The sequence below is a fragment of the Oncorhynchus mykiss genome, chromosome 16, assembly GCF_057628025.1.
Source record: "Oncorhynchus mykiss isolate SJ-2025 chromosome 16, ASM5762802v1, whole genome shotgun sequence".
Classification (NCBI taxonomy): Eukaryota; Metazoa; Chordata; class Actinopteri; order Salmoniformes; family Salmonidae; genus Oncorhynchus; species Oncorhynchus mykiss.
Genome location: NC_143037.1, coordinates 19415063 through 19441373, shown reverse-complemented (window position 1 = coordinate 19441373; position 26311 = coordinate 19415063). Strand labels below are relative to the sequence as shown.

The following is a 26311-nucleotide window of genomic DNA, read 5'->3' as shown; positions in this document are numbered from 1 at the left end:
GTCAGATAGGATGCTGGAGATAATGTTGATGGATAACACAAGAGGGCAACTGTAGGTGTGCAAAGTTTCAGACTGATAACTTCAGGAATGGGTGAGCTACATGACATTTAGCATGAAGTCACCCAGGTGTCCCACACAAGTTGTCCAAATGTACCCAAGTGGCCAAATTGGTGAAATGACCTATAACTATATACAACAGTGCAAATAACTATATACAACATATCAAAAAGCAATTCTAACACACACAAAAAAAATAAAAGTTAAAAAAAATATTAGAAAAAATATATTTAAAAAAAATAGTACACCCTTTGGAAGTCCTCTACACAATATTTTGCTGCCTGTGCCATGTCCCATAGCAGTCTCTTTCTGATATAAAGCAGAGACAAACTGAACAAGTGGTGCAGGTCATGCGACACAGAACACAACGACGCCTCCATGCTGTGCCCTTTTGGCCCTGAGGCACAGTCATGCCTTCAGTAATGAACTGTGGCATATGAACACCACTGGAGGCAGGAGTAGAGAGGGCAGAAGTAGAGCGGGCAGCTTGGCACCGGGGGCTGCCAGTCGGAGTCGCTATCACTGTGAAAGAAAACATTTAAAAAAATATTTGTATTGTATGAGCCTTTTATCATTACATAAACTAAACAGATATGTACTGTATAGAGCAGAGGGAACAGTCACTAAAGTGAAGTGCTGTTCCATTCAACTCCGGCCATTGTTGTGGGCCTGCCCTCCCCTGAACAGCACCCAATGGCAATTTCATATGTAAATGGAGAGGAGTAGCAGGTGCAGTGGCCATGTGTGTGTTTGCTGTTCTACTCCATTCTATTTGAATAAAAAATTGAAAATATATCTGACATGGAATATATATATATATATATATATATATACATACATATATACACACACACACACCCAAACAAACCAACACACACACACACACACACACACACACACACACACACACACACACACACACACAAACCACACATTTCATTGCAAATTGCAAAATATATATATATATATATATATTTTTTTTTTTGCAAAAAAAAAATATATATATATATTTATATTTCATAAAACGGCATTAGCACTTACCCGTCCAGAAGTACGTCCTGTCCTTGCAGAAACAGCTCCTCAGCTCCTGTTTGAATCATAACGCTCAAAGATTCCTCAAACCAAAAAATCTGTCTCACTTTCACTTTTTCACTTTCACTTTAGACTTTGACTTCGCTTTTCCTGATTTATTCGCCATGATGTCTTCAATGAAATCATTGAAAATACAACTTTCCAAAATACTGCTGCGTGTAACAAGCGTCACAGCAACTCCTCTGATAGTCAAGGCGAGAATGGAGTTCGTTACGCGTGCATTTACAAACAAGGAATGGTGTTCCAACCCAAAACCATTACATACTGGCGTTTACCTCAGCTCATTGGCTATCTACCCAGATAGATTTCAAGAAGATCAGTGGTCATTGGTCAGAAATACAGTCAATCAACGAAGCTTCGCTAAAATTATTGGTGCGCAAGGTAGTCATTGCTCGTTGTCTTCAAATCAATTCACTTCGGTCAATACTCCCCGCAAAAAAAACAAAGACGTTTGGCTGTGTTGCAAACATCCAGAGGAATGCACTGAAACCAACCATGACTAGATAACTGATTGTTTACCATGTGTAATTACGTCGAATGCTCTGTAAAAAATTGATAGAGATGGAATTCACGGCACAAACGGGTTACAAAATGTTTCGATTTAGGCTATAAAAATGGATTTTATCAAAGAAAACGTGACTTCATTTGTTCACTGGGACCCCCAGGAAGAGAAATAAGAGCAAGATATCAGAATGTAAGTCATAATTTTACCTTCAGATGTGAATGTGTAAAAACTGTTATGGCGGAAAATGTTTTTGTTGTTAATTGCTCTTCTCAAACAAAAGCATGGTATTTGTTCTCTGTAATAGCTATTTTAAATCGGAAAACGTAGTTTGATTACCAAGATTCTAATCTTTTGAAGGGTGTAAGACACTTGCATTTTCAAGAATGTTTAATGTTACGACGTTGTATTTTTAGTTGTCACTCTGAAATTTCCCCTGATGTTGATCCCTGTACGGGGATCGCAGCCATAAGAGGTTTCAAGAAGGAAAGAAATTCCAAAAAGTAATTTTTAACATTTTAAATGCATTCCAAGTGACTACCTCATGAAGCTGGTTGAGAGAATGCCAACAGTGTGCAAAGCTGTCAATTAGGCAAATGGTGGCTACTTTGAAGAATCTGAAATATAAAATAGATTTTGATTTGTTTAACACTTTTTTGGTTACTACATGATTCCATATGTGTTATTTCATAGCTTTGATGTCTTCACTATTATCCTACAATGTAGAAAATAGTAAAATAAAGAAAAACCCTTGAATGAGTAGGTATGTTCAACCTTTTGACTGGTACTGTATGTATGGCATGACAATGACAGACAGATCTCAGACCAGTGTATTCCCTATGTGGATTCACTACACAACACAAACACCCACACCGTAGTAGTGCTCCATAGCAACCGGTTGCCTCCTCTATTGCTGAGGTTAATGTTCCCCACTGTGTTCCCGAAGCACTAACCTAACGTAGCAGGCGTAAAAACGGAATTTCTTTCTTTCGGGTCCTAACGAGAGGGAAAAACTTTCTGCGGAGGTTATCTTCTGCACTGTTCAACCAGTCCAGTAAATGTGGAGGAGGAGTTAAGATGGAGGGTCGCCTTGGTAACGTCCAAAAGCGTAAGTTGCGTCACAGGCTCTCTTTTGCATTTCCCCTGAAAACCGTATGCATCCGGTTGAGAACAATCCCCGCAGAGGGTGCTGAAACACAAACAATAAGAACTTTCATGTGCAACATTGGTGCTTTAATTGCAGCTGTTGTTAGCATGGGAATGCTAAACCACATAGCATGAGAATGCATGAGTGTGTGTGTAACTCAAGGTAGTCCCTTCTCCCTATTATTTTTTCTAGTTTAAAGATTTACCTTTTCCCCTAAAGCAAACAGAGGTTATTACAACCGGTATTACAACCGATTGTATTGTTTTCGTTGTGGTACCTTAGCGGCTTCCCCATGACATCAACTGAAGCTTAGCAATCAATGGCTGGTCACCTGTGGCCTCATGCTGCTGTTTTGGGTGAATATGGACAAGAAGGGAGCATTCTTTGATGTAGTTTTATCTTTTGTGATGGGCTAGTGGCCAAAGCCTTCGTCTCTCTGCCATCTTAGGCTGTTAATAAAGCCAGTGGAATGTGGTAATCTTGCTGACTGCTCTACACGCTTATACAGGGGTGCAACAGCCTACCCAACACTCAGAGGCGTTTGTATAGTCCAAAAGCACACCGTTGCCTTGTTTTGTATAACATTCCAATGATACAATTGGGGGTGGAATGCAATTTCAGAATGTGGGGAGCCCGTCCCCAGTGAAAGTTGTGCCCCTGCTCTTGTAAAAAAGGGCTCTTTGGCTGTCCCTACAGGATAACCCTTTTTGATTCCAGGAAGAACCCTTTTGGGTTCTATTCAGTACCCTCTGTGGAAAGGGTTCTACGTGGAACCCAAAAGGGTCCTATCTGGAAACCTGTTGTTGAGCCTCGCACTTCAACGCTCTTAGTTGTTGCGGAAATTGACCCACGATACTGTTTCATTTCTGCGTCTATGTCATATCGCCGAGTCTGTCTTCAAACCGTAATTCAACGATAGTTGATCAGTTGATTACTGTACAAATGCTTGCGTTTTTACTGTTTTTACTGTGTACATCAATTGTGGGATAGAGATAGATGAGTACTTCTTTAGCGTGGTTGAAACTATTAAATCCTGGCAATGGTAGCTGGACACAGTTCATAGGGGAGGATTTCACAGTAATCGTTCCCCTACTAATTTAATACGTAAAGATGATACTGTATTTTAATTTGAAACACAATAGCATGCATTACACAGATTCCACATACACTATGGGAAAGGGATCACCTGAACTAATACTGACATCTAAACCTACCTATGTTGGTGAACTTCTGACCTGTACTCTTCTTACTCTTAATTCTACAACTCTTTTATTGTAGTGTAGGTCGGGGAAAGTGAGCGAGGCAACCCAATCTGGCAACTGACACAGAGCAGCAAGGCATTGAGACACAAGAAGGAGGCCATGTTGGACTTGTGATAATCCTTCTGAATAATACAACAATGGCAGCAGTAACCAACCGCTGTTGAATAGGGCCATTATTCTCTTGTCGCTTTCACAACTTCGCTCGTAATCTGCCTAGATGGCAAACCTATTCCAAAAGCATGGCTAGGCTACTTATTTCCCATCCTCTGTTATTTAGCTCTCCTTTATATCTTATTCAAGCCATGTAAAGAGCCTACTGTGATGCCTACATGATGTCAGCATTGTCGGAATGATGGGAATAAGAACAGGAGTAAATGCGAGGGGAGGGAGGAAGAGAGGGAGAGAGAGAGAGAGAGAGAGAGAGAGAGAGAGAGAGAGAGAGAGAGACTTACTGGATTCTCCGATGGATTCTCCAATTACATTGAATGAACTACAGGACAAAATACAAACCCTCCAACCCACAAAAGGCCTGTGGGGTTGATGGTATCTTAAATGAAATGATACCACAAATTCCAATCGGCTAAACTCTTTAACATCATCCTCAGCTCTGGCAAATTCCCCAATATTTGGAACCAAGGACTGATCCCCCCCCAATCCACAAAAGTGGAGACAAATTTGACCCCAATAACTACTGTGGCATATGCGTCAACAGAGAACTGCTTCATCATTAACAGCAGACTTGTACATTTCCTCAGCGAAAACAATGTACTGAGCAAATGTAAAATTGTATTTTTAGCAAATTACCATACGACAGACCACGTATTCACCCTGCACACATTAATTGACAAACAAACAAACCAAAACAAAGGCAAAGTCTTCTCATGCTTTGTTGATTTCAAAAAAGCTTTCGACTCAATTTGGCATTAGGGCCTGCTATACAAATTGATGGAAAGTTTTGTTGGGGTAAAACTATATGACATTATAAAATCCATGTACACAAACAACAAGTGTGCGGTTAAAATTGGCAAAAAAACACATCCATTTCTTTCCACAGGGCCGGGGGTGAGACAGGGATGCAGCTTATGCCTCACCCTCTTCAACATATATATCAACAAATTGGCGAGGGCACTAGAACGGTCTCCAGCACCCGGCCTCACCCTACTAGAATCTGAAGTTAAATATCTACTGTTTGCTGATGATCTGATGCTTCTCTCTGCAACCAGGGAGCATCACTTAGATCTTCTGCACAGATTCTGTCAGACCTGGGCCCTGACAGTAAATCTCAGTAAATCTCTCCATAGCAAAGCCATCACCTAAAGAGAAATTAACCTGGAGAAGAGCCCCCTAAGCAAGATGATCCTGGGGCTCTGTTCACAAACACAAACAGACCCCACAGAGCCCCAGGACAGCAACACAATTAGACCCAACCAAATCACGAGAAAACAATAAGTTAATTACTTGACACATTGGAAAGCATTTACTAAAAAAACAGAGTACACTAGAATGCTATTTGGCCTGAAACAGAGAGTACACAGTGGCAGAATACCTGACCACCGTGATGGACCCAAAATTAAGGAAATCTTTGACTACGTACAGACTGAAAGGCAGTGAAAGGCAGCCTAACGCAACCCTGGCTCTCAAGAGAAGACATGCTATGTGCACACTGCCTACAAAATGAGGTGGAAACCTAGCTGCGCTTCCTAACCTCCTGCCAAACCATATTAGAGACACATATTTCCCTCAGATTACACAGACCCACAAAGAATTTGAAAACAAATCCAAACACCATTGTAAATTCAACCCATATTTATGTTTATTTTCTTCTCCTTTTATTACTTTAACTATTTGCACATCATTACAACACTGTATATTAACATAATATGACATTTGGAATGCCTTTCTTCTTTTGGAACTTCTGTGAGTGTAATGTTTACTGTACATTTTCTATTGTTTATTTCACTTTTGTTTATTATCTATTTAACTTGCTTTGGCAATGTAAACATATGTTTCCCATGCCAATAAATCCACAGAGAGAGAGAGAGAGAGAGAGAGAGAGAGAGAGAGAGAGAGAGAGAGAGAGAGACGCAAAGAAGGGCCCTGTACACTGAAGTAAACAAACCCTGTGGCACACTGTGGTGAGTGTTGGTGATTAAAGAGAATTATGCAGGGCCTAAAAAAGCTTGGTCGGCATTTTGATCTGTTCTCTGCAACCGCTCCAGATTTTGATCTGCAACCTCTTCTCCAGGGGAAGAGGAGGAAAAGGAGAAGAGAGGATAAGGGGAGGAGGGGAGGGATAACAAGGTTTTACCACTGCACTCTACATCTAATTATTTGTTTAGGGAGGCATTTCTTCCTTCCTTCCGTTCTTCCTTCCTGTCCCGGTGGAAGCCAAACCAAGACCAGGGCTGCAGCTTTATGTTTTGCTATTGACAGCTGGGGGCGGATGTGTTGAAACTGCAGAAGTTGCCTAGGATCAGTATAACTACAGTAATGTCTCTATTATTGGGGAGAGGTCTGCAATGATAGGACAGATGTGAAAAAGGACAGGGAGCGCAAAACAAACCATTCGTCAGTATCCTCTTGAAAATGAACAGTATCATTACGACCATCAGAGGTTTTTGTGGTAACATAGCGTTTGTGTGTTTGTTAGTGCGTGATTCCTCATAGATTCGTAGTGTGTTTCTCTTAAAATAGGACATACTCGAGGATTTGGAGTGGACTAGAGTGTGTGACTTCCATTTATTTTGACACAAGTCAAGGCTGTGTCTGATGTGCAATGCATGCCTGACCTCAGAGTTCCTTATAGCCTTTGTTGTGTTTGTAAAGTGTCTCTATGGTGATGTGAGTACAGAACTACTTACCTGTCTGTGCCACCAGAGCTATAGTGTTATGGAGTGGAATTCGTAGAAGTTTCTCCCAGCCACTATTAGAGGGTCACATGTTCTCTTTCTTTTTTTGTTCAAAATAATATTTTATAAAAAAAAAATGTATTTTTTTATTTTAACAAATATGATAGATTCATTCATATGAATACAAATCTGTTTTCACGTCAATACATGGGTTCGTTATTTGACTACTTAACATCATTTACATACTTCATAGTGTCCAGCTTTCTTCTTCTTTTTTGAATTCTGTTTGGATATGTTTCAAAAGAAAGTTATTTTATGGTCGTCACACATCATCACGCATCTTGTCCTCCAAATCTTATTGTTCACCATGCATATTGTTGTCCACCTTAGATATTCAGTATTGTCGTCCATGTTAGGATCAAAAAACACCAGCCTCCCCCTTTGCTAGAGGAGCAATAGAGGAGCAATAGAGAACAGAAGAGGAAGGCCCACCCCCACACTTGTGCTATTTCATGAATTACCTGGAATTACCTGGAATTACCTGGAATTACTTGGAATTACCTGGAATTACCTGGACCAGATGCGACTTTTGTTAACTAAATCAGGTGAAACATGAGCTGAAAACTGGACTTTATGGTTTGGATCTGTTTTATAGTTTTTTTGATGGTCTCTGGTAGGGTAGGGTAATCATACCCTTGATCTATGGTTATGAGAAAACAATATTATAGTGGGAGGCAGTAAATGATGCAGGGTCGTTGTGTCTCCAAATTTGCCGTACAGTCCCTCCTAATGGAGCTGATTAAATTGATGAACTGCACTCTAATTGCACAGATCATCTCTGAGTTACATATCACGCCCTCGTTAGGGAATGATGCCTCGTTAGCAAGTGATGACATGGGGAAAAGGAACTCTAGTGCAGGGGTTCTCAAACCTTTTTGGGTCGGGGACCCGTTTTATGATAGCAAATTTATCAGGGACCCCCTCATAATCAGAACACAACTCGAGTCAGGGGCGCTACTTTGGTTTTAGAAGTGGGGGGGGGGGGCATAATTATTATTATTGTATATATATATTTTTATCCAGTTGGATAAACACTCCAAACAGCCTACCTGACCGCACAGAGGCGTCCACATTGTCCTGAAGCGCACTGCTGCCTTGTTTTGTATCACATTCCAGAAATAGCAAACAAGGAGTTTCAATATGCCTTTGGTAGTGAATGGCAGGACGAACCAAGTCTCAGGCCCTGGGGAAGAACATTTCTAAGGCCCGTCTCTTGGCATCGGAGAGAAAATGTTGTGGTTTTCAAGCTAATTTCCTGTAATTTTGCACATTTTGTCATGGGGCAGAGAGATGTTTTGTTGTTGCAGCTTTAAAGCTAATATCCTGCAATTCTACATATTTTGCCTTGAGGCAGAGAAAACTTTGTAGTTTTAAAGTTTAAATTGCAATGCTTTTATGTTTGATGAAAAAAAATGCAAATTTGGGAGTACAATAACTATTGAGTTGAAACATTTTATAATTGTTGGAGTACTGCAGTGGAAACCAATATACCTGTGAGCCTCCCAGGCCCATGTTGCCCTTGGTTAAGAACCTACATTGTAGATGAATGATATGTAATGAAATTACATTGTGTTATTGTATTACACCCTTTAAACTTATTTCACAGATATGTATGTTTCATCTGTTTTTGTTAGTAATATTCAGTTAAAAAAAATGTAGTGCATACAGTATATCAATTTTGGGATATGGCCTTTTATTTTACTAGGCAAGTCAGTTAAGAACAAATTCTTATTTTCAATGATGGCCTAGGAACAGTGGGTTAACTGCCTGTTCAGGGGCAGAACGACAGATTTGTACCTTGTCAGCTGGGGGGTTTGAACTTGCAACCTTCCATGTCACTAGTCCAACGCTCTAACCACTAGGCTACCCTGCCTTGGACCCCCAGTCCATGGAGGTACTGCAGGGGGAGTCCACGGCAATATAAAAGTATATATATATATGCATTACGACTTGGAGAACCCATGCTCTAGTGGACTTCTCTGACAATTTACAAGTTTGATGCATTGCGATAGGTTGAGACGGTGAGATGAACAAGAAGCTATCCAACACGATGAGGGAAGGATAGTGTTCTGAGAAGAAATGCCACTGTCTCCATCAGTCTGTCAGTCGGTTAGTGGCAGTCCGTCAGTCAGTCAACTGCTCTGTGTCCCCTTTGTTATATAAAATCAGTGGACAAAGTGCCAACCTTCCTAGTTATACAAGTGGAGTTGCTTTGAAGGGTTGTTGATGTGACTTCCTCAGATCGTACAGTTCCTGTTGCCCCCCCCCCCCCTCTGTGACTCTACCCCAGAGAGATAAGAGGTAGAGAGAGACGAAGGGGAGGTGAGATGCTGTCTCCACTGTCAGAAAGAAAATTGACAGGGAATTCACTGACAGTGGTGAGATTGCTTTGGAAAGGATGTGAGGCATTTCATCTCTCTCTGTATCGCTTTCCTCTAGACTACTTTTTCTCTGGGTTCTTTTGCTCATTCTTCCGGTGAACATCTCTATTCTCTCACACTCTCTCTCTCTTTATGTGTTTGTTTTCCTTACGAGCTGACCAATGGTGACTAATCAAATGAAAACCACTGCACTCTCCCAAAGGGTTAGTATGTGTATACAACCAGCGAGTATAGATATACAAACGATATAGTAGCTTTCATTTTTGTTAAAATGATTTTCACTGCACAGGGGGGAAAAGTGGAACGGTGAGTAACCTGTAGTCCTAACTGTCCTCTTCTCTCCTGTGTCTGTCTCCAGCTATGCAGCAGGTTCTAGACACTTTGAGTGACAGCACCAGCTCCACCATGGCCAATGACCTGGACCTCATCTTCCTCAAGGGCATCATGGAGAGCCCTGTGGTGAGAATATACCTTTACCTACAGTATACCTACTTTTCTATGGATCTGTTGGGCTTGTCCGTGTGAGGTTATAGCTTTCTTGTTGAGTTCTAGTTGTCTTCATATGACTATATTCTTTGCTTTTACATAGATGGAATTGCAATTCATGAATCGTTTGTTTTAGTCAACTTATCAGTCTGTTCTTGTCAAAAACGGTCTGCACTGGACTCAAATGTCTGTAAAATTACTATTTTACAAGTAGCAAAACATTTAGCCAAGAACAAAAGACACCTGCATTGTCATGGGTGTTTTGATTCAAGGACGTTATCAACTTTCTGTCTGAGACACAAAGTCACAACCTTAGGAGGCACAAAGTTCACAAAGTTCACCAAAAAGCACAAAGAAGCTACTTTCTTGTGAGAGAAGAGACACCAAAACAAAAACTTGCCGTATCGACTTTTCTTTTTAATGACGACTAGTTTTCCAACATATAATGGATGCATGTTCTTCGTTTTACACTTTGAGCTTTTCAGCTTTTGAAGAGACTGAGATTGGAGGGAAGGAGGAGGGGAGGGATAAAGGGAGTTTGAAGTAGCAGACTGGCTATTGAGAGCAGCGCCCCACTGAGCTCCGAGTTCGGTCTTTTTTAATCCCCGATTTTAAACCTTTTCCCGAAAAGAAAGGAGCATGATTCCAAATTCAGCGCCCTTTAAAAAAACTTGAATTTTCCAAAAGCTACTAGAATGAAAAGTCCACAATCGATAAACAAAATAATAAAACGTCAATTTAAGTTTAGAACCTTGAGAAGGAAATGAACAAATCAACATTGACATTAACATTGTAATTATTAAAATGACAATATAGTCGTGATTGTTGCGCTATCTATTCTAATGCAGTTGAGGCCTAGGAACTGTCAGAAGCTCTGAGATTTTACAATCCTGGGGGATACTCTGTTCTTTGCCATGCTCTCAAAGAAAGAACAGACTCGCAAGGCTCACTAATGCTGTGTGGTCTTTCTCTCTCTCTCCGATTCAGAGCATTCAGACAGACAGGGTTTTCTGGAAGCGAGAAGGAGATTAGAGCTCTTTGGGGAGCACTGCATCAAATGCATTCAGTTGCATCTCTCTCTCGCTCTCTCTCTCTCTGCTCTCCACCGCTTCTCTCAAGGCTGATTTATTATCTGTGCGTGTGTGTGTGTCTATCTGTGTGTGTGTCTATCTGTGTGTGTGTCTATCTGTGTGTGTGTCCCCCTTTTGTCTATCTATATATGGGAAGCTCCTAAAGGATTCATTCACAGATGCAAGCTGTATGAACACTGTCCTATGTTCAAGGACTTGAAACAGGCTTTTTGAACAGAGTGTACTGTTGCTTGCCATTGACCTCCAAGCAGGTCTATTGTAATTATTCTTCATGGTAATAGAGTGTATGGAGCAGCTATGCCAAAATCCATTCACAAAGCAACAGTGCATCACGATCAATTATCAACATGGCAGCTACTGCTTGGCTCCTTATGTTGAGGTCATCAGAACTATGGATGCATTGAAAGAGCGCATCAGATCACAAGCGCGCAATTGCTCTCGCTCTCACTCACGTCTTGAGGTGGCCTATGTCTTTTCAACGAGACGACACAGACCTGGTATGCTACACTATTAGAAGAAAAAAAAGGGTTCTATCTAGAACCTAGAAAGGTTCCGCAGCTGTCCCCATAGGAGCATTGTTTGAAGAATCCTTTTTTGGTTCAAGGTAGAACACTTTTGGTTCGGTTCCAATGTAGAACCGTTTCCACAGAGGGCTGTACATGGAAACCAAAGGGGTTCTACCTGGAACCAAAAAGGATTATCCTATGGGGACAATCGAAGAACCATTTTGGAAGAGTGTGTGCATACAGTACAGTCCTCTCCGTGTTTGTTTTTGTCAATGCTGCCATATAATATTTCAAATGTGCATATCAAGTAGCTTACAAAGCCAGACAACAACAACAGAGACTAAAGGTAGCTACAGTATTCTTGTCAATTTAGGTGGTCTACAAAATTGATTTTAAACGGGACAAAGACTTAATATGCACACGCAGTCCTTTCGCTCTATTTGGATTCTTCAGCCTCCCATATTTTCAATGTGCCTGTGAAGGACCTTATAAAGACAGACAACAACAGCAGAGACTAAAGGTAGCTATTCCAAGAGGGCTGAACCTTCTGGCTGTCTGTCTCCCCACCCCCTGATCTAAGCAGCAGTATTTGTGTTGTTCTGCTGTCCAAGGACCACTTTCTGACAGCTTGCTCCACAAGGTTGCCAGACCCTTGCCAAAGCACATTGAGTAAACCCAGTCTTCCTGCAGAAGAGTCCTACACAGTGTGTGTGTGTGTGTGTGTGTGTGTGTGTGTGTGTGTGTGTGTGTGTGTGTGTGTGTGTGTGTGTGTGTGTGTGTGTGTGTGTGTGTGTGTGTGTGTGTGTGTGTGTGTGTGTGTGTGTATGTGTGTCTGTTTTTCTGTCTGTCTGTCTGTCTATCTGTCTGTCTGTCCGTCCGTCCGTCTGTCTGGCTGTGTGTGTTTCTCTCGTCCGAGCAAGTGTTTGTGTGTACTCATATCCTGTTCAACAGCAGGGGCCCGTTCCCTTCCGTCACGTAAACAAACAGCCATAGCTGCCAGACCAGACAACAGGCCCATGGGACCATGTCTCTGTGGGATTGACTGTCTCTGTAAATCTACCCATAAAACAACATGGTTATTTGTGTCTGTTTGGGAGTAACGTAGCAGGGCGGTGGAATGTTAAATGATATCTGATCTATTTTTATAGGCTGTGCAGCAGCAGATTAACTGCTATGTATTGATATCCTTCTTTGAGTTGTTTTCTCAGTGTTCTTATTCATTTCTCTGGTGCTAATTTGGATCAGCATTGTAGTTACGCTGTACTTGCCTCAACACTGTAACACTGCCTCAGCACTGTAAACTGCCTCTGCACTGTAACACTGCTTCAGCACTGTAACACTGCCTCAGCACTGTAACACTGCCTCAACACTGTAACACTGCATCAACACTGTAACACTGCCTCAACACTGTAACACTGCCTCAACACTGTAACACTGCCTCAACACTGTAACACTGCCTCAACACTGTAACACTGCCTCAGCACTGTAACACTGCCTCAACACTGTAACACTGCCTCAACACTGTAACACTGCATCAACACTGTAATACTGCCTCAAAACTGTAACACTGCCTCAACACTGTAACACTGCCTCAGCACTGTAACACTGCCTCAGCACTGTAACACTGCCTCAACACTGTAACACTGCCTCAACACTGTAACACTGCCTCAACACTGTAACACTGCCTCAACACTGTAACACTGCATCAACACTGTAATACTGCCTCAAAACTGTAACACTGCCTCAACACTGTAACACTGCCTCAGCACTGTAACACTGCCTCAGCACTGTAACACTGCCTCAACACTGTAACACTGCCTCAGCACTGTAACACTGCCTCAGCACTGTAACACTGCCTCAACACTGTAACACTGCCTCAGCACTGTAACACTGCCTCAACACTGTAACACTGCCTCAGCACTGTAACACTGCCTCAACACTGTAACACTGCCTCAACACTGTAACACTGCCTCAACACTGTAACACTGCCTCAACACTGTAACACTGCCTCAACACTGTAACACTGCCTCAGCACTGTAACACTGCCTCAGCACTGTAACACTGCCTCAGCACTGTAACACTGCCTCAACACTGTAACACTGCCTCAACACTGTAACACTGCCTCAGCACTGTAACACTGCATCAACACTGTAACACTGCATCAACACTGTAACACTGCCTCAACACTGTAACACTGCCTCAACACTGTAACACTGCCTCAGCACTGTAACACTGCCTCAACACTGTAACACTGCCTCAGCACTGTAACACTGCCTCAACACTGTAACACTGCCTCAGCACTGTAACACTGCCTCAACACTGTAACACTGCCTCAACACTGTAACACTGCCTCAGCACTGTAACATTGCCTCAACACTGTAACACTGCCTCAGCACTGTAACACTGCCTCAACACTGTAACACTGCCTCAACACTGTAACACTGCCTCAGCACTGTAACACTGCCTCAACACTGTAACACTGCCTCAGCACTGTAACACTGCCTCAACACTGTAACACTGCCTCAACACTGTAACACTGCCTCAACACTGTAACACTGCCTCAACACTGTAACACTGCCTCAGCACTGTAACACTGCCTCAACACTGTAACACTGCCTCAACACTGTAACACTGCCTCAACACTGTAACACTGCCTCAACACTGTAACACTGCCTCAACACTGTAACACTGCCTCAGCACTGTAACACTGCCTCAACACTGTAACATTGCCTCAACACTGTAACACTGCCTCAACACTGTAACACTGCCTCAACACTGTAATACTGCCTCAACACTGTAACATTGCCTCAACACTGTAACACTGCCTCAACACTGTAACACTGCCTCAACACTGTAACATTGCCTCAACACTGTAACACTGCCTCAACACTGTAACATTGCCTCAACACTGTAACACTGCCTCAACACTGTAACACTGCCTCAACACTGTAACATTGCCTCAACACTGTAACACTGCCTCAGCACTGTAACATTGCCTCAACACTGTAACACTGCCTCAACACTGTAACACTGCCTCAACACTGTAACACTGCCTCAACACTGTAACACTGCCTCAGCACTGTAACATTGCCTCAACACTGTAACACTGCCTCAACATTGTAATTACACTGTATGTACCGTATAAAGGTTGAAGCCAGCATAAGTTGATATAAAGTGGAACCATTTAATTAAGCACTATGCAGCATTTCAAACTTCTAAATGAATTAGAGGGTTTTCTGTTAATGGGAAATAAACACTTGGAGATTGAGGGGCAGGAGCGAGCACATTATGATTTAGTTCATAAGTCCCACATGGGTGGTGGGCCAGAGGCCAGTCGTGTTAAAAGGTGAGGACATGTTCAGTAAAGTAGGCCCAGTGCCCTCAGTGCAAAAGACGAAGTGAAATATTCATATAAACTAAAATATTGATGCTCCACAGCACAGAGAGAAAACACACAGTGTATCTGATTGTTTTAGGGCAGACACATATTTTTCGGTGAAGTCGTGACTCGAAGTGTGTTTGTTGCTGCATGGGAGTTGCACTGTGTTTCTTTAGATGTTTTCTGTGGTTTTACAGGACAGTGACTTTATTGCTAGAAAGTAACTGAGTTCATAGTAAATACTCTGTGACTCTTTGTTCGGCCTAAGTGCGTCGCGAGATTTGCCATATATTTGCTCTAATTTGGTACTATTGGTCCTGTGTGGCTCAGTTGGTAGGAGCATGGCGCTAGGAATGCCAGGGTCGTGGGTTGGAATACTAAAATGTATGTACTCACAATGTATGTACTCACTGCACTGAAAGTTGCTTTGGATAAACGTGTCTGCTAAATAGTACGTAGAAATAATTACTGCAATGGGCTAAAATGACCAACAAAGATTGCTAGTTATTAACAATAACTTTTTGACCTTCAGTTCCCGTCTCCCTGCTACCCGCAGGCCCATGAGAACCTGGAGGAGTCCAGGCTGGAGGCGGTGAGTGACAACAACATGGAGCTCGTGCAGGACATCCTGAAGGAGCTCACTCCCCTCACGCACAGGAGCAAGGCCGCAGACGAACTGGCGTGCATACTGAAGGAGCCACACTTCCAGGTCTACACACTCAACGGTTTCGTTTATGCTCGATATCATAGCTGATCTAGGATCACGCAATCTGTCCATGCAATCTTATTCATCATGATCTAAAAGGCTAAACTGATCCTAGATCAGCACTCCAACTCTGCGACTTCTACTCCATTCTCAAAGAAATCCCTTACTGAAGGGAAACTGTCCTAACTGGTGTTGCTACCATGGGTGCCATGCTAATTTGCTTAATGTATCCAATGCAGTCTTCTTAAGATCAGTTGTGAATATTACTGTCTTACTCTAACAATTCTATCGTACAGTATGTGCCATGCAATCATCCACATCTTGATCCTCTGTCCCTATTGGTCCAGTCTCTCATGGAAACCCATGATTCGGTGGCCTCCAAGACCTTTGAGACTCCTCCTCCCAGCCCCTGTTCCTTCATGGACGCTGCCTTCAACAACCAGCCTGTGCCCCCAGATGCAGTCAGGATGGTGGGCATCCGCAAGGTGTCTGGAGAGCACCTGGTAAGACTCAGTGATGGACAAGAAATGCTGGACACCATGGCAGCCATTTTGAAATGGCTTTACAGTGGTTTACATGTGCAAATGTGTGTTGAGTTGTCGTGTGGTTCTTTATGAAACTGAAAAACAAAATGGTGGTCCTTGTTAAACCTTTGTTAGTACTTCTAGTCATGGTCCTGGATGTTTTCGTCTTCTTTGACTCGGCTCAGGTAGATAAAAACCAATGGTAAAATAAAGGGCTACATCTTTGTCTTTGTAGGGTGTGACATTTCGGGTGGAGAGTGGAGAGCTGGTGATCGCCCGCATCCTTCATGGCGGGATGATCGACCAGCAGGGCCTCCTCTACGTGGGTGACATTATCAAGGAGGTGAATGCAAAAGAGGTGGGCAATGACCCCAAGGTGCTCCAGCAGATGCTAAAGGAGGCCAGCGGCAGCGTGGTGCTCAAGATCCTCCCCAGCTACCAGGAGCCTCACACCCCACGCCAGGTGAGTTGAGCCCTGGCCCTTGATCCCTCGGTGTACCCCATACATTGACCCATATGACCTCAGCAACAGCTGCTGAAATTCCTAGGGTCCTATGATTCATTCTAATTGGAACCGTAGCCCATATCCGTTTTTTGACTTCATTAGATCTGAAAGCATTGGATAGGTGTATCCAATATGCCCCAAAAGATCCACTTAGTCTGTCGGAGTACAGTTAGAGCTATTACCATATTTCTTATACCTATCAAATCTTTTCAGATATATATGCAATTCAAAAGGATTGGTTGCTGGGAAAGTTTAACAGAAAAGATTTTTGCATTAGTTTTCAAATATTTTTTTTAAAATAATTTGTCATAGAGTTTTGCTCTCGCTTTAAAATGATTTGCTAAGTTTTGCGGTTTTGCTTTTGATATCTTATTTTTGTTTACAATTCTATATATTATGCTTTCAATTGTTTGGTTTTTGATTTCAACATACATTATTTCACCCGCCCTGGAAAATATGTTTACATTCTCCACTTTATTTTTCATGTTCACGATTGATTTGATTTTGAATTCAATACATATGGCGTGAAATTGACCCCATATAATCCTACTAAATGATTTTCTCTCATGAATAATGAATTAGCTACTGGAGTGAGTAGGATTTAGAGCAAACCAAAAACAACCTGGGGGAAAACAACTGATCTGTACAGTAGATCTGTTTCAACTAGAAAGAAAATGTTAGCGATGTATGATTTCCAGCCACATCCTCCGTATTTCAGCTCAAAACATTGTATATAAGAGTGTTTAAGAGTTTCACACCATTTGCAAGAGTTTAAACTTTTGCAGTAAGTAAGTTATTCAAAATAGTGGATTGTTCCCCTTAGTATGCACCCTGAATGAATACACACAAAACACATTACTGGTTACTATTACTTATTTTAAACAACCCCTTTCCATTTATAGGCCCAGCCTTTGAATTTGTTGTTGGTATAGTGTCCTTAGCTCTGTGAGTGTTTGGTCACAGGGGTCTCAAAGGAGCCAAAGAGTGTTATAGACTGAGTGTACTCAGCGACAGAATGGCCCAAATGAAAGCGAAGAAGGAAAAGCTCACAGGACAGGACACCTGTCTCAAATAACAGTAATTCATGTCATGCCAATAACCCACAGCTCTGTACTGTCTATCCCATTCCACTGACCAGCCAAGGCCCAATATGAGCTGGACTGAGGCCCTGGGCCAGACGCCCGTTTGAAAGAGTGCCTTTGAATCGGCCCCTCATGGCCGACTGGATAACATCAGGTCTGGGCTATTCGTTTGAAATATGTTGGGGCGTATTTCAAAAGGTTCGGACAACAAATTTTGAGTGGTTACTCCCTTGAATTTCTTCATGACGACCAACGCGGGTTCATTTGGAAGTGTTTTGATTGCCGGAGGCGACTTCAAGCTGTCCGAGCAGAGAGCTGCTGCAGAATGTTATCTCTGAGAGGGAGAGAGATGACAGATTAGACGCTGTTGTCTGTATAGACATTTCCCTTGCATCGGAAAACTGCTCCATCATCACAGCACATTGCCAATCATGAGAAAAACTGTTCGTCAAAACACAATTCCATTCCATATAAGGATCTATGTGCAGGTGGGTGCTACAGTACATGTTGATAGTAGATGATACATTCCCCTTAAGTGCAAAATAAATCCAGTCCAGTAAAAAGATGTTCAACTCCGTGTATTACACAGTATCAACAATAACCGCCTCTCTGTACTGTGTGCGGGTGTATGCTGAGGTGACCGAAGTAAGTAGACAACATATTTTACCCAGTGCCCTCTCCATCTTCCTCAGGCCTATGTGAAGTGTCACTTTGACTATGACCCATCCCATGACAACCTAATCCCCTGTAAGGAGGCAGGCCTGGGCTTCAGCAGTGGAGACATCCTGCAGATCTTCAATCAGGAGGACCTCAACTGGTGGCAGGTCAGTCACTTCTGAATGGACACTCTTAATTCGTTCACTTTATCCCGTTTATCCCGAATAGTTTACATTGTGTTGTTGTTTAAAATGGTGACAGGACAGCTTTATGCATTTCTTTTCATCACAGGCATGTCACCTGGAGGGGGGCAGTGCAGGCCTCATCCCCAGCCAGCTCCTGGAGGAGAAGAGGAAGGCTTTTGTCAAGAGAGATCTGGAGCTGGTTACAGCAGGTGCTGTATATTATATATGCGTCATTCCTTATACCGTATTATAACCCATACGGGCTGGAAGACACAAAGTAGCTTGACATCTTCTACACGCCAAAGATAACGCTCTGAATGCACAAGTTGAACACGTTTACTCCTCTGACATCTGCCGTGGAAATAACACAAGACGCTGAAGAACTCAAACAGAGATAAGGTGCGATGATACTTTATTATTGTCTGAATGCGCAACAATATGGTCCACAAGACGAAAAAAAAAACGGGAAAAAAAACCATGAAGCATAAATGTAGACTAAAGGAAGATTTGTTGCTCTGGGTGTTTTGCGCTGTGCGCTTTAGGCCTCTGCTTGTCCCCCAGTCAACCTTCAAGACGGTTGTTTCATCAGTGAAGAGGGACTAGCAAATAAGCAGCAGGCTTAGAGAGGAATGACTCAGACAGGCGGGCTGATTCAATCTGTTCCTCGTTAAGCTCATTCTAAACAGAGGGGCCAGGTCACGTTCATACTGTAGTGTCCTCTGTCTGTCTGTAGCACACCAGTACACGTGGTGGGTGGTGAGTCAGCCTGCAGCCTTGCCTGCAGCTGCTTCCCTTCTCTTCACTTGTGACTCAGTTGGTAGCGCATGGTGCTTGCAACACCAGGGTCGTGGGTTCAATTCCCACAGGGGGACCAGTACAATAAAGTATGAACATGTATGCAAGTCACTCTGGATAAGAGAATCTACTTAAATGTAACTTCAGTTGAAGGAAGTGCCAGTCTGCTAAGGCGCTAAGACTCGTCTTGGGTCTGTTGTAGACACTTGTGGGGTGTATTCATGCGGTATATGATATAATTATACACTGCTCAAAAAAATAAAGGGAACACTTAAACAAAACAATGTAACTCCAAGTCAATCACACTTCTGTGAAATCAAACTGTCCACTTAGGAAGCAACACTGATTGACAATAAATGTCACATGCTGTTGTGCAAATGGAATAGACAACAGGTGGAAATTATAGGCAATTAGCAAGACACCCCCAATAAAGGAGTGGTTATGCAGGTGGTAACCACAGACCACTTCTCAGTTCCTATGCTTCCTGGCTGATGTTTTGGTCACTTTTGAATGCTGGCGGTGCTTTCACTCTAGTGGTAGCATGAGACGGAGTCTACAACCCACACAAGTGGCTCAGGTAGTGCAGCTCATCCAGGATGGAACATCAATGCGAGCTGTGGCAAGAAGGTTTGCTATGTCTGTCAGCGAAGTGTCCAGAGCATGGAGGCGCTACCAGGAGACAGGCCAGTACATCAGGAGACGTGGAGGAGGCCGTAGGAGGGCAACAACCCAGCAGCAGGACCGCTACCTCCGCCTTTGTGCAAGGAGGAGCACTGCCAGAGCCCTGCAAAATGACCTCCAGCAGGCCACAAATGTGCATGTGTCTGCTCAAACGGTCAGAAACAGACTCCATGAGGGTGGTATGATGGCCCGACGTCCACAGGTGGGGGCTGTGCTTACAGCCCAACACCGTGCAGGACGTTTGGCATTTGCCAGAGAACACCAAGATTGGCAAATTCGCCACTGGCGCCCTGTGCTCTTCACAGATGAAAGCAGGTTCACACTGAGCACATGTGACAGACGTGACAGTCTGGAGACGCCGTGGAGAACGTTCTGCTGCCTGCAACATCCTCTAGCATGATTTGGCGGTGGGTCAGTCATGGTGTGGGGTGGCATTTCTTTGGGGGGGCCGCACAGCCCTCCATGTGCTCGCCAGAGGTAGCCTGACTGCCATTAGGTACCGAGATGAGATCCTCAGACCCCTTGTGAGACCATATGATGGTGGGGTTGGCCCTGGGTTCCTCCTAATGCAAGACAATGCTAGACCTCATGTGGCATGAGAGGAAGGCATTGATGCTATGGACTGGCCCACCCGTTCCCCAGACCTGAATCCAATTGAGCACATCTGGGACATCATGTCTCGCTCCATCCACCAACGCCACGTTGCACCACAGACTGTCCAGGAGTTAGGTCTGAGAGGATATCCCTCAGGAGACCATCCGCCACCTCATAAGGAGCATGCCCAGGCGTTGTAGGGAAGTCATACAGGCACGTGGAAGCCACACACACTACTGAGCCTCATTTTGACTTGTTTTAAGGACATTACATCAAAGTTGGATCAGCCTGTAGTGTGGTTTTCCACTTTAATTTTGAGTGTGACTCCAAATCCAGACCTCCATGGGTTGATACATTTGATTTCCATTGATCATTTTTGTGTGATTTTGTTGTCAGCACATTCAACCATGTAAAGAAAAAAGTATTTAATAAGAATATTTCATTCATTCAGATCTAGGATGTGTTATTTTAGTGTTCCCTTAATTTTTTAGAGCAGTGTATATAAAATGCCTAACCCAAGCTACTTGTATTGAATGTATGAATCAAACACACAACAGGGGCGTTGCCATGGTGCTACCGACTAAGCCATTGGAACCAGCATGCAGTTTAGGATTTTAATGTGATTGAGACATATTTAAAAATCAGAAGTGATCATTGTCAAATGGCCAGCTCTTTTAATGCATCCCATCAACATATTGATCCACTGTGTCGATATCAAAGTCGTATTTATTTTCATAAAACAAACATCAAAAGGTTATGTCATACCCATTGTTGTCCCCGCTTCAAACAAACGTCCTCAAAATCCACCTGCCGGCCAATACGGAGGAGACGACTGGGCAGTAACAGTGATTCCCAGTTGTACTGTTGCAATAAAATGGAGTGTCATCCTTACTGTAATGCAGAGGCATAATGCCCTCTAGTGGTACATGCTACCTATTGCACCCCCAGCAGACCTGATTTACGATTCAGAACAGCAACACTGTAAAAGGCAACAGACCCTGACTGGCAGGCGCTGTTCATTAAATTGATAAAGATTCAATTGAAGTGGGCTGAGAAGTACTGAATAAAGACCGAACATTTTGTGTGTTGCTTTTCACAGGTCCTCTTTGTTCTGGAATGGGCGGGAAGAAGAAGAAAAAGATGATGTATCTAACGACCAAAAATGCAGGTGCGTTTTTTGTACCAACATGACCATTTGTGAACGTAACAATGTTTGAAACTGCGGCGAATGTTGTCTTTACTTGTTGTAAACATTATTAGACAAACGTGTAAACTGTTGTCAATGCATTATGCTAGATTGAGTAGGTGCAGCATGAATTCGACTAGGTAAAGCAATACCGTCAGTAATGCGGATATCTGATATGAATATTTTGACTGTTCAGAGTTTGATCGGCATGAGCTGAGGATCTACGAGGAGGTGGCCAAGGTTTCCCCGTTCCGTCGGAAGACGTTGGTTCTGATTGGAGCACAGGGAGTGGGCCGCCGTAGTCTGAAGAACAAACTGTTGGTGTCAGACCCCCTGCGCTATGGGACCACCATCCCCTGTGAGTAGTACTAACATTCAACACTGACAGAGCTACGAAACACTGACACTTTGATGTACTCTGGTATTCTGTAAACAATGCCACATTAGAAAAGTATACAAAAAACATAAACAATTAAAAAATACAAAATACCTTTACTTTGTATGAGTTACAAAGACTACGTTTTGTGATTCTGTGTGCGTTCAGCACTATATTTGTCAGTTGCTATACCTTAATGTACATGACAACAACAACCATCAATCTGTATTCATCACCAGCAGTGGTGTAAACTATTTAAGTATTTTTGGGGGGTATCTGTACTTTACTTTACTACTATATTTTTAACAACTTTTACTTCACTACATTCCTAAAGAAAAATAATGTACTTTTTACTCCATACATTTTCCCTGACACCCAAAAGTACTCTTAACATTTTGAATGCTTAGCAGGACGGAAAAATTGTCAAGAGAACATTCCTGGTCATCCCTACAGCCTCTGATCTGGCAGACTCACTAAACACAAATGCTTTTTTTGTAAATGATGTCTGAGTGTTGTAAACAATAGCCAGTGTATCCCTGGCTATCCTTCAATTTTAAAAATAAGAAAATTGTGCCGTCTGGTTTGCTTAATATAAGGATGTGTTTTGTTATTCGTACTTTTACTTTTGATAATTAAGTATATTTTAGCAATTACATTTACTTTTGATACTTAAGTACATGTAAAACCAAATACTTTTAGGCTTTTACTCAAGTAGAATTTTACTGGGAGACTCACTTTTACTTTTTCTATTAAGGTATCTTTACTTTTACTCAAGTATGAAAATGGGGTACTTTTTCCACCACTGATCAACAGTTACCTCAAGGAAACCCAAGGTGGATGAAAAGGATGCACAGATGTACTCGTTCATGACTCGCAGTGAGATGGATTTGGACATTAAGAACGGGCGCTTCCTGGAGCACGGCGAGTACGACGGGAACCTCTATGGCACCAAGATCAACTCCATCCACGAGGTGGTGGACTCTGGCAAGATCTGCATCCTGGATGTCAACCCACAGGTAGACTATAGCATCTGGGCATCTATATTCATTCAGATATCATCCTCTATACATTTTTTGGGGTATCAATGTCCAGGGAAGAGGTTGATCTGGACCTTTTTTTTTGTCATTTAAAGGAGAACTGAATTCGTTCCCCCCATTCATATTGTATTGTTTTATTTTTAGATTGTTGGCTACATTACCACTATGCCAAACTTCGGCACATAGTAAAGTAATAGGGTTATGACATAATCTTCTTATTGTTTAACCAAAGCGAGAGTTTGAATTACAGAGATGAAACGGAATGAGACACATTTTCAAGTGATTCGTGGCCAATTTCAGTATCTCGTTACGTCATTAGCGGGGTTAATAATAATATATTGCTACAGCCACTTTTCAACGATTTCATTCCACGCTACAGGCACTTAAGGTTCTGCGGACGTCAGAGTTCCTTCCCTACGTGGTGTTTATTGAGGCTCCAGATTACGAGGTCCTCAAAGCCATGAACAAGTCTGCCAAAGAAGCCGGAGTGATGACCAAACAGTTAACGGTGAGTCCCAGACTGGATAGTTGTATCACAGCTACTTTACTGGTGCTGTTACTGTTAGCAGACATTGTTGTTAGACACATGGTAAAATGTAGGACTGGTATGTTCATAATGCATTAACCCTAGCAATTCATCATCTTTAATATGCCCATTCACGGCAATTCATTTCTGACCGTGTACAACCAATCTCAGTGTTTACGTCATCCCTTGTTACCTTCTCGGTCATGCCATGGGATCAGTTTGACCTTTTAGACCACAATGAATAAGATTGTGATGGACACGGAGGATCTGATCCTAGATCAGCATGTCTACTCTGAGATGCTTTTTGAATGGGCCCAATTGTTCATATGCAAACAAGTCGTAGTTGTCCATGATAACCACTATCATCACCCTGTTGTTCCTCCCATGCAGGACTCAGAGCTGAAGAGGACAGTGGATGAGAGCGAAAGGATCCAGCGGGCCTACGGACATTACTTTGACCTGAACATCATCAACGACAGCCTGGAGGGGGCCTTCTGCGGCCTGAAGATGGCGCTGGAGAGACTAGGCGCAGAGCAGCAGTGGGTTCCTGTCAGCTGGGTCTTCTAAAGGCCGGTCAGAGGTCAGAGCTAGAGGTCAGGATGTCATCATGAGGAGGTCAAAATAAGCATCAAAGGCCTGAGGAGTTGGTACAGGCCGCAGGTAGAGAGGGACCAATCAGGAGAGAGTAAATTGTAAAGGGGTGGAGCTTCCCTCCACAGCTTGTGACGTTATTGGTTGGAGGTCTGTTGTAAGGGGCCAATCCCGATGTTCCAGTGCAAGGGGTCTGCCTCATGGTAGGCTTTTGCACAAATTATATACTCCGCAGACATGATGTCAAACTGCAATTTTTGTTTAAAAAAATATGTAAAAAATAAACAAATAACCAAATATATATTGGTATTTGTTGAGGAGGCTTTAGAGGGGATTTGAGGTACAGTGCGTAGTGTGTGAGTGATACGAGTGGCAGTATATTATATATGTTGAAGTAGGCTTATATATTTTGCAAATACTGTGCTGGCGGTCGTGGAGTATAATGGATATTGTTATACTACCAGGAGTTCCCTGACAATGTTTAGCCTTCCCAAATCTTACAAAAACTATGTAGTGCAATGTTTACATTGAGTGTTTCGTTTCGTGGCTGATTTAGAATACAAAGGTACCAACTGTCACACTATTCTTTATATGAAATTCGGTGTATTTTGTCATATGAGCGTACGATTGTAAATATTTGACAGTTGTCCTGATGTTACTGTACTTATTCTTATTTATGTTCTCTTTGTTGAAAAAAAGATAGCATAGCAATACATGATCTGAGACGAATACACCAATTCACACATGAATGCATACCCACTCACACAAAGACAAACACACAGCAATCAACAATGCATACATGTCAATACGCTCTATTTTCATCTTACATTTCTTTGTTCTTTGTTACCATGTTTTAAAAAAAATCAAATGTGTGTTTTAAAAAAAATTAGTTTAATGTGCGAGATGTTGGAAATATTCAGTTGATCTTTTTAGCACAGATGTGACCACAATCGCTAAGTGTGAATATAGGCCCCTAAGAAATGTTTTAGATGATTGAAACAATGTTTAATTGAAACGGTGTAATTGTTTGATTTCTCTGCACACTTGTTCGTTTTACTTCATGTGGACTGTAGTGTCTGTCACTTATAGTGTCTGACTCTTTCTGAGTAGAATGTTTGTTTTGATGGACATATTTAGTTTATTTTCAATGTTGATTATACAGGATATATATATATATATATATAGTACCAGTCAAAAGTTTGGACACACCTACTCATTTCAATGTTTTTCTTTATTTTGACTATTTTCTACATTGTATAATTATTTTCTACTTCAAAATTATGAAATAGTTTATCCAAAATAGCTACTTTGAAGAATCTAAAATATATTTGGATATGTTTAACGCTATTTTGATTACTATATGATTCCATGTGTGTTATTTCATAGTTTTGAAGTCTTCACTTTTATTCTACAATGTAGAAAATAGTACAAATAAAGAAAACCCCTTGAATGAGTAGGTGTGTCCAAACTTTTGACAGGTAGCATATATATAAAAAATAAGTGGCTTCCAACATGCTTACTTTGCCTTAACATGGTACAGAGGCCAAGGATATACTTACTGTACACTAGTTATAGGTTGAAATGTTATCTATTTTTCACATGCTGCAGCATGATTACTGTATGTTATCCCTTTCCCTATGATTAAACAAATATATATGTATAATTCCAGTGATTTTATCTCAGAATTTCGTAAATATTGTACTGTAACAAAGGTTATATATATAAAGAAAACTTTAGTGCTCTGGATTACTACACTACTGTGTTGAGGTAGTGGGGCAGCTACACAAGATTGTAATTCTGAATTTCATAGAAAAATATTAAAGATGAAATATCTTGTAGAACATTGCCTCGTCCTCATGGCTTAAGGTAGATTTAATTCTAAATGTTTTTCCTTGTCTTACGAATGGAGGTTAGTTAAGTTTAGTTAGTAGTTAGGTGCACAGGTAGGCTGAATCCCAAATCAGCCCCTCTGCGCACCATTTGGGCGCTCACGCACACCTCTGCCATATAAACAAGTGTCCCAAAGCTGAGGGTGTCGGTGCTAATTCGAACCT

General features: G+C 42.1%; 1 protein-coding gene across 4 annotated transcripts in view; it reads left to right on the top strand.

The window, feature by feature from the left end:
* Positions 1–26095, top strand: part of mpp2b (MAGUK p55 scaffold protein 2b) — a 53633-nt gene extending 27538 nt beyond the window's left edge. Inside the window, exons 1-12 of one of the 4 annotated variants that reach the window (XM_090202149.1) lie at positions 9286–9553; positions 9709–9809; positions 15369–15521; positions 15866–16021; positions 16278–16505; positions 18322–18453; positions 18578–18680; positions 21641–21709; positions 21924–22085; positions 22917–23119; positions 23520–23648; positions 24057–26095. In XM_090202149.1, the coding sequence (XP_090058275.1) occupies positions 9711–9809; positions 15369–15521; positions 15866–16021; positions 16278–16505; positions 18322–18453; positions 18578–18680; positions 21641–21709; positions 21924–22085; positions 22917–23119; positions 23520–23648; positions 24057–24233 (1611 nt within the window). In that variant the 5' untranslated portion in view covers positions 9286–9553; positions 9709–9710 and the 3' untranslated portion in view covers positions 24234–26095. Of the gene's footprint in view, positions 1–9285; positions 9554–9708; positions 9810–15344; positions 15522–15865; positions 16022–16277; positions 16506–18321; positions 18454–18577; positions 18681–21640; positions 21710–21923; positions 22086–22916; positions 23120–23519; positions 23649–24056 lie in introns of those variants that run through there. The other 3 variants (XM_021565087.3, XM_021565086.3, XM_021565085.3) reach the window with 3 other exon arrangements.
* Positions 26096–26311: the final 216 nt, after the last annotated feature.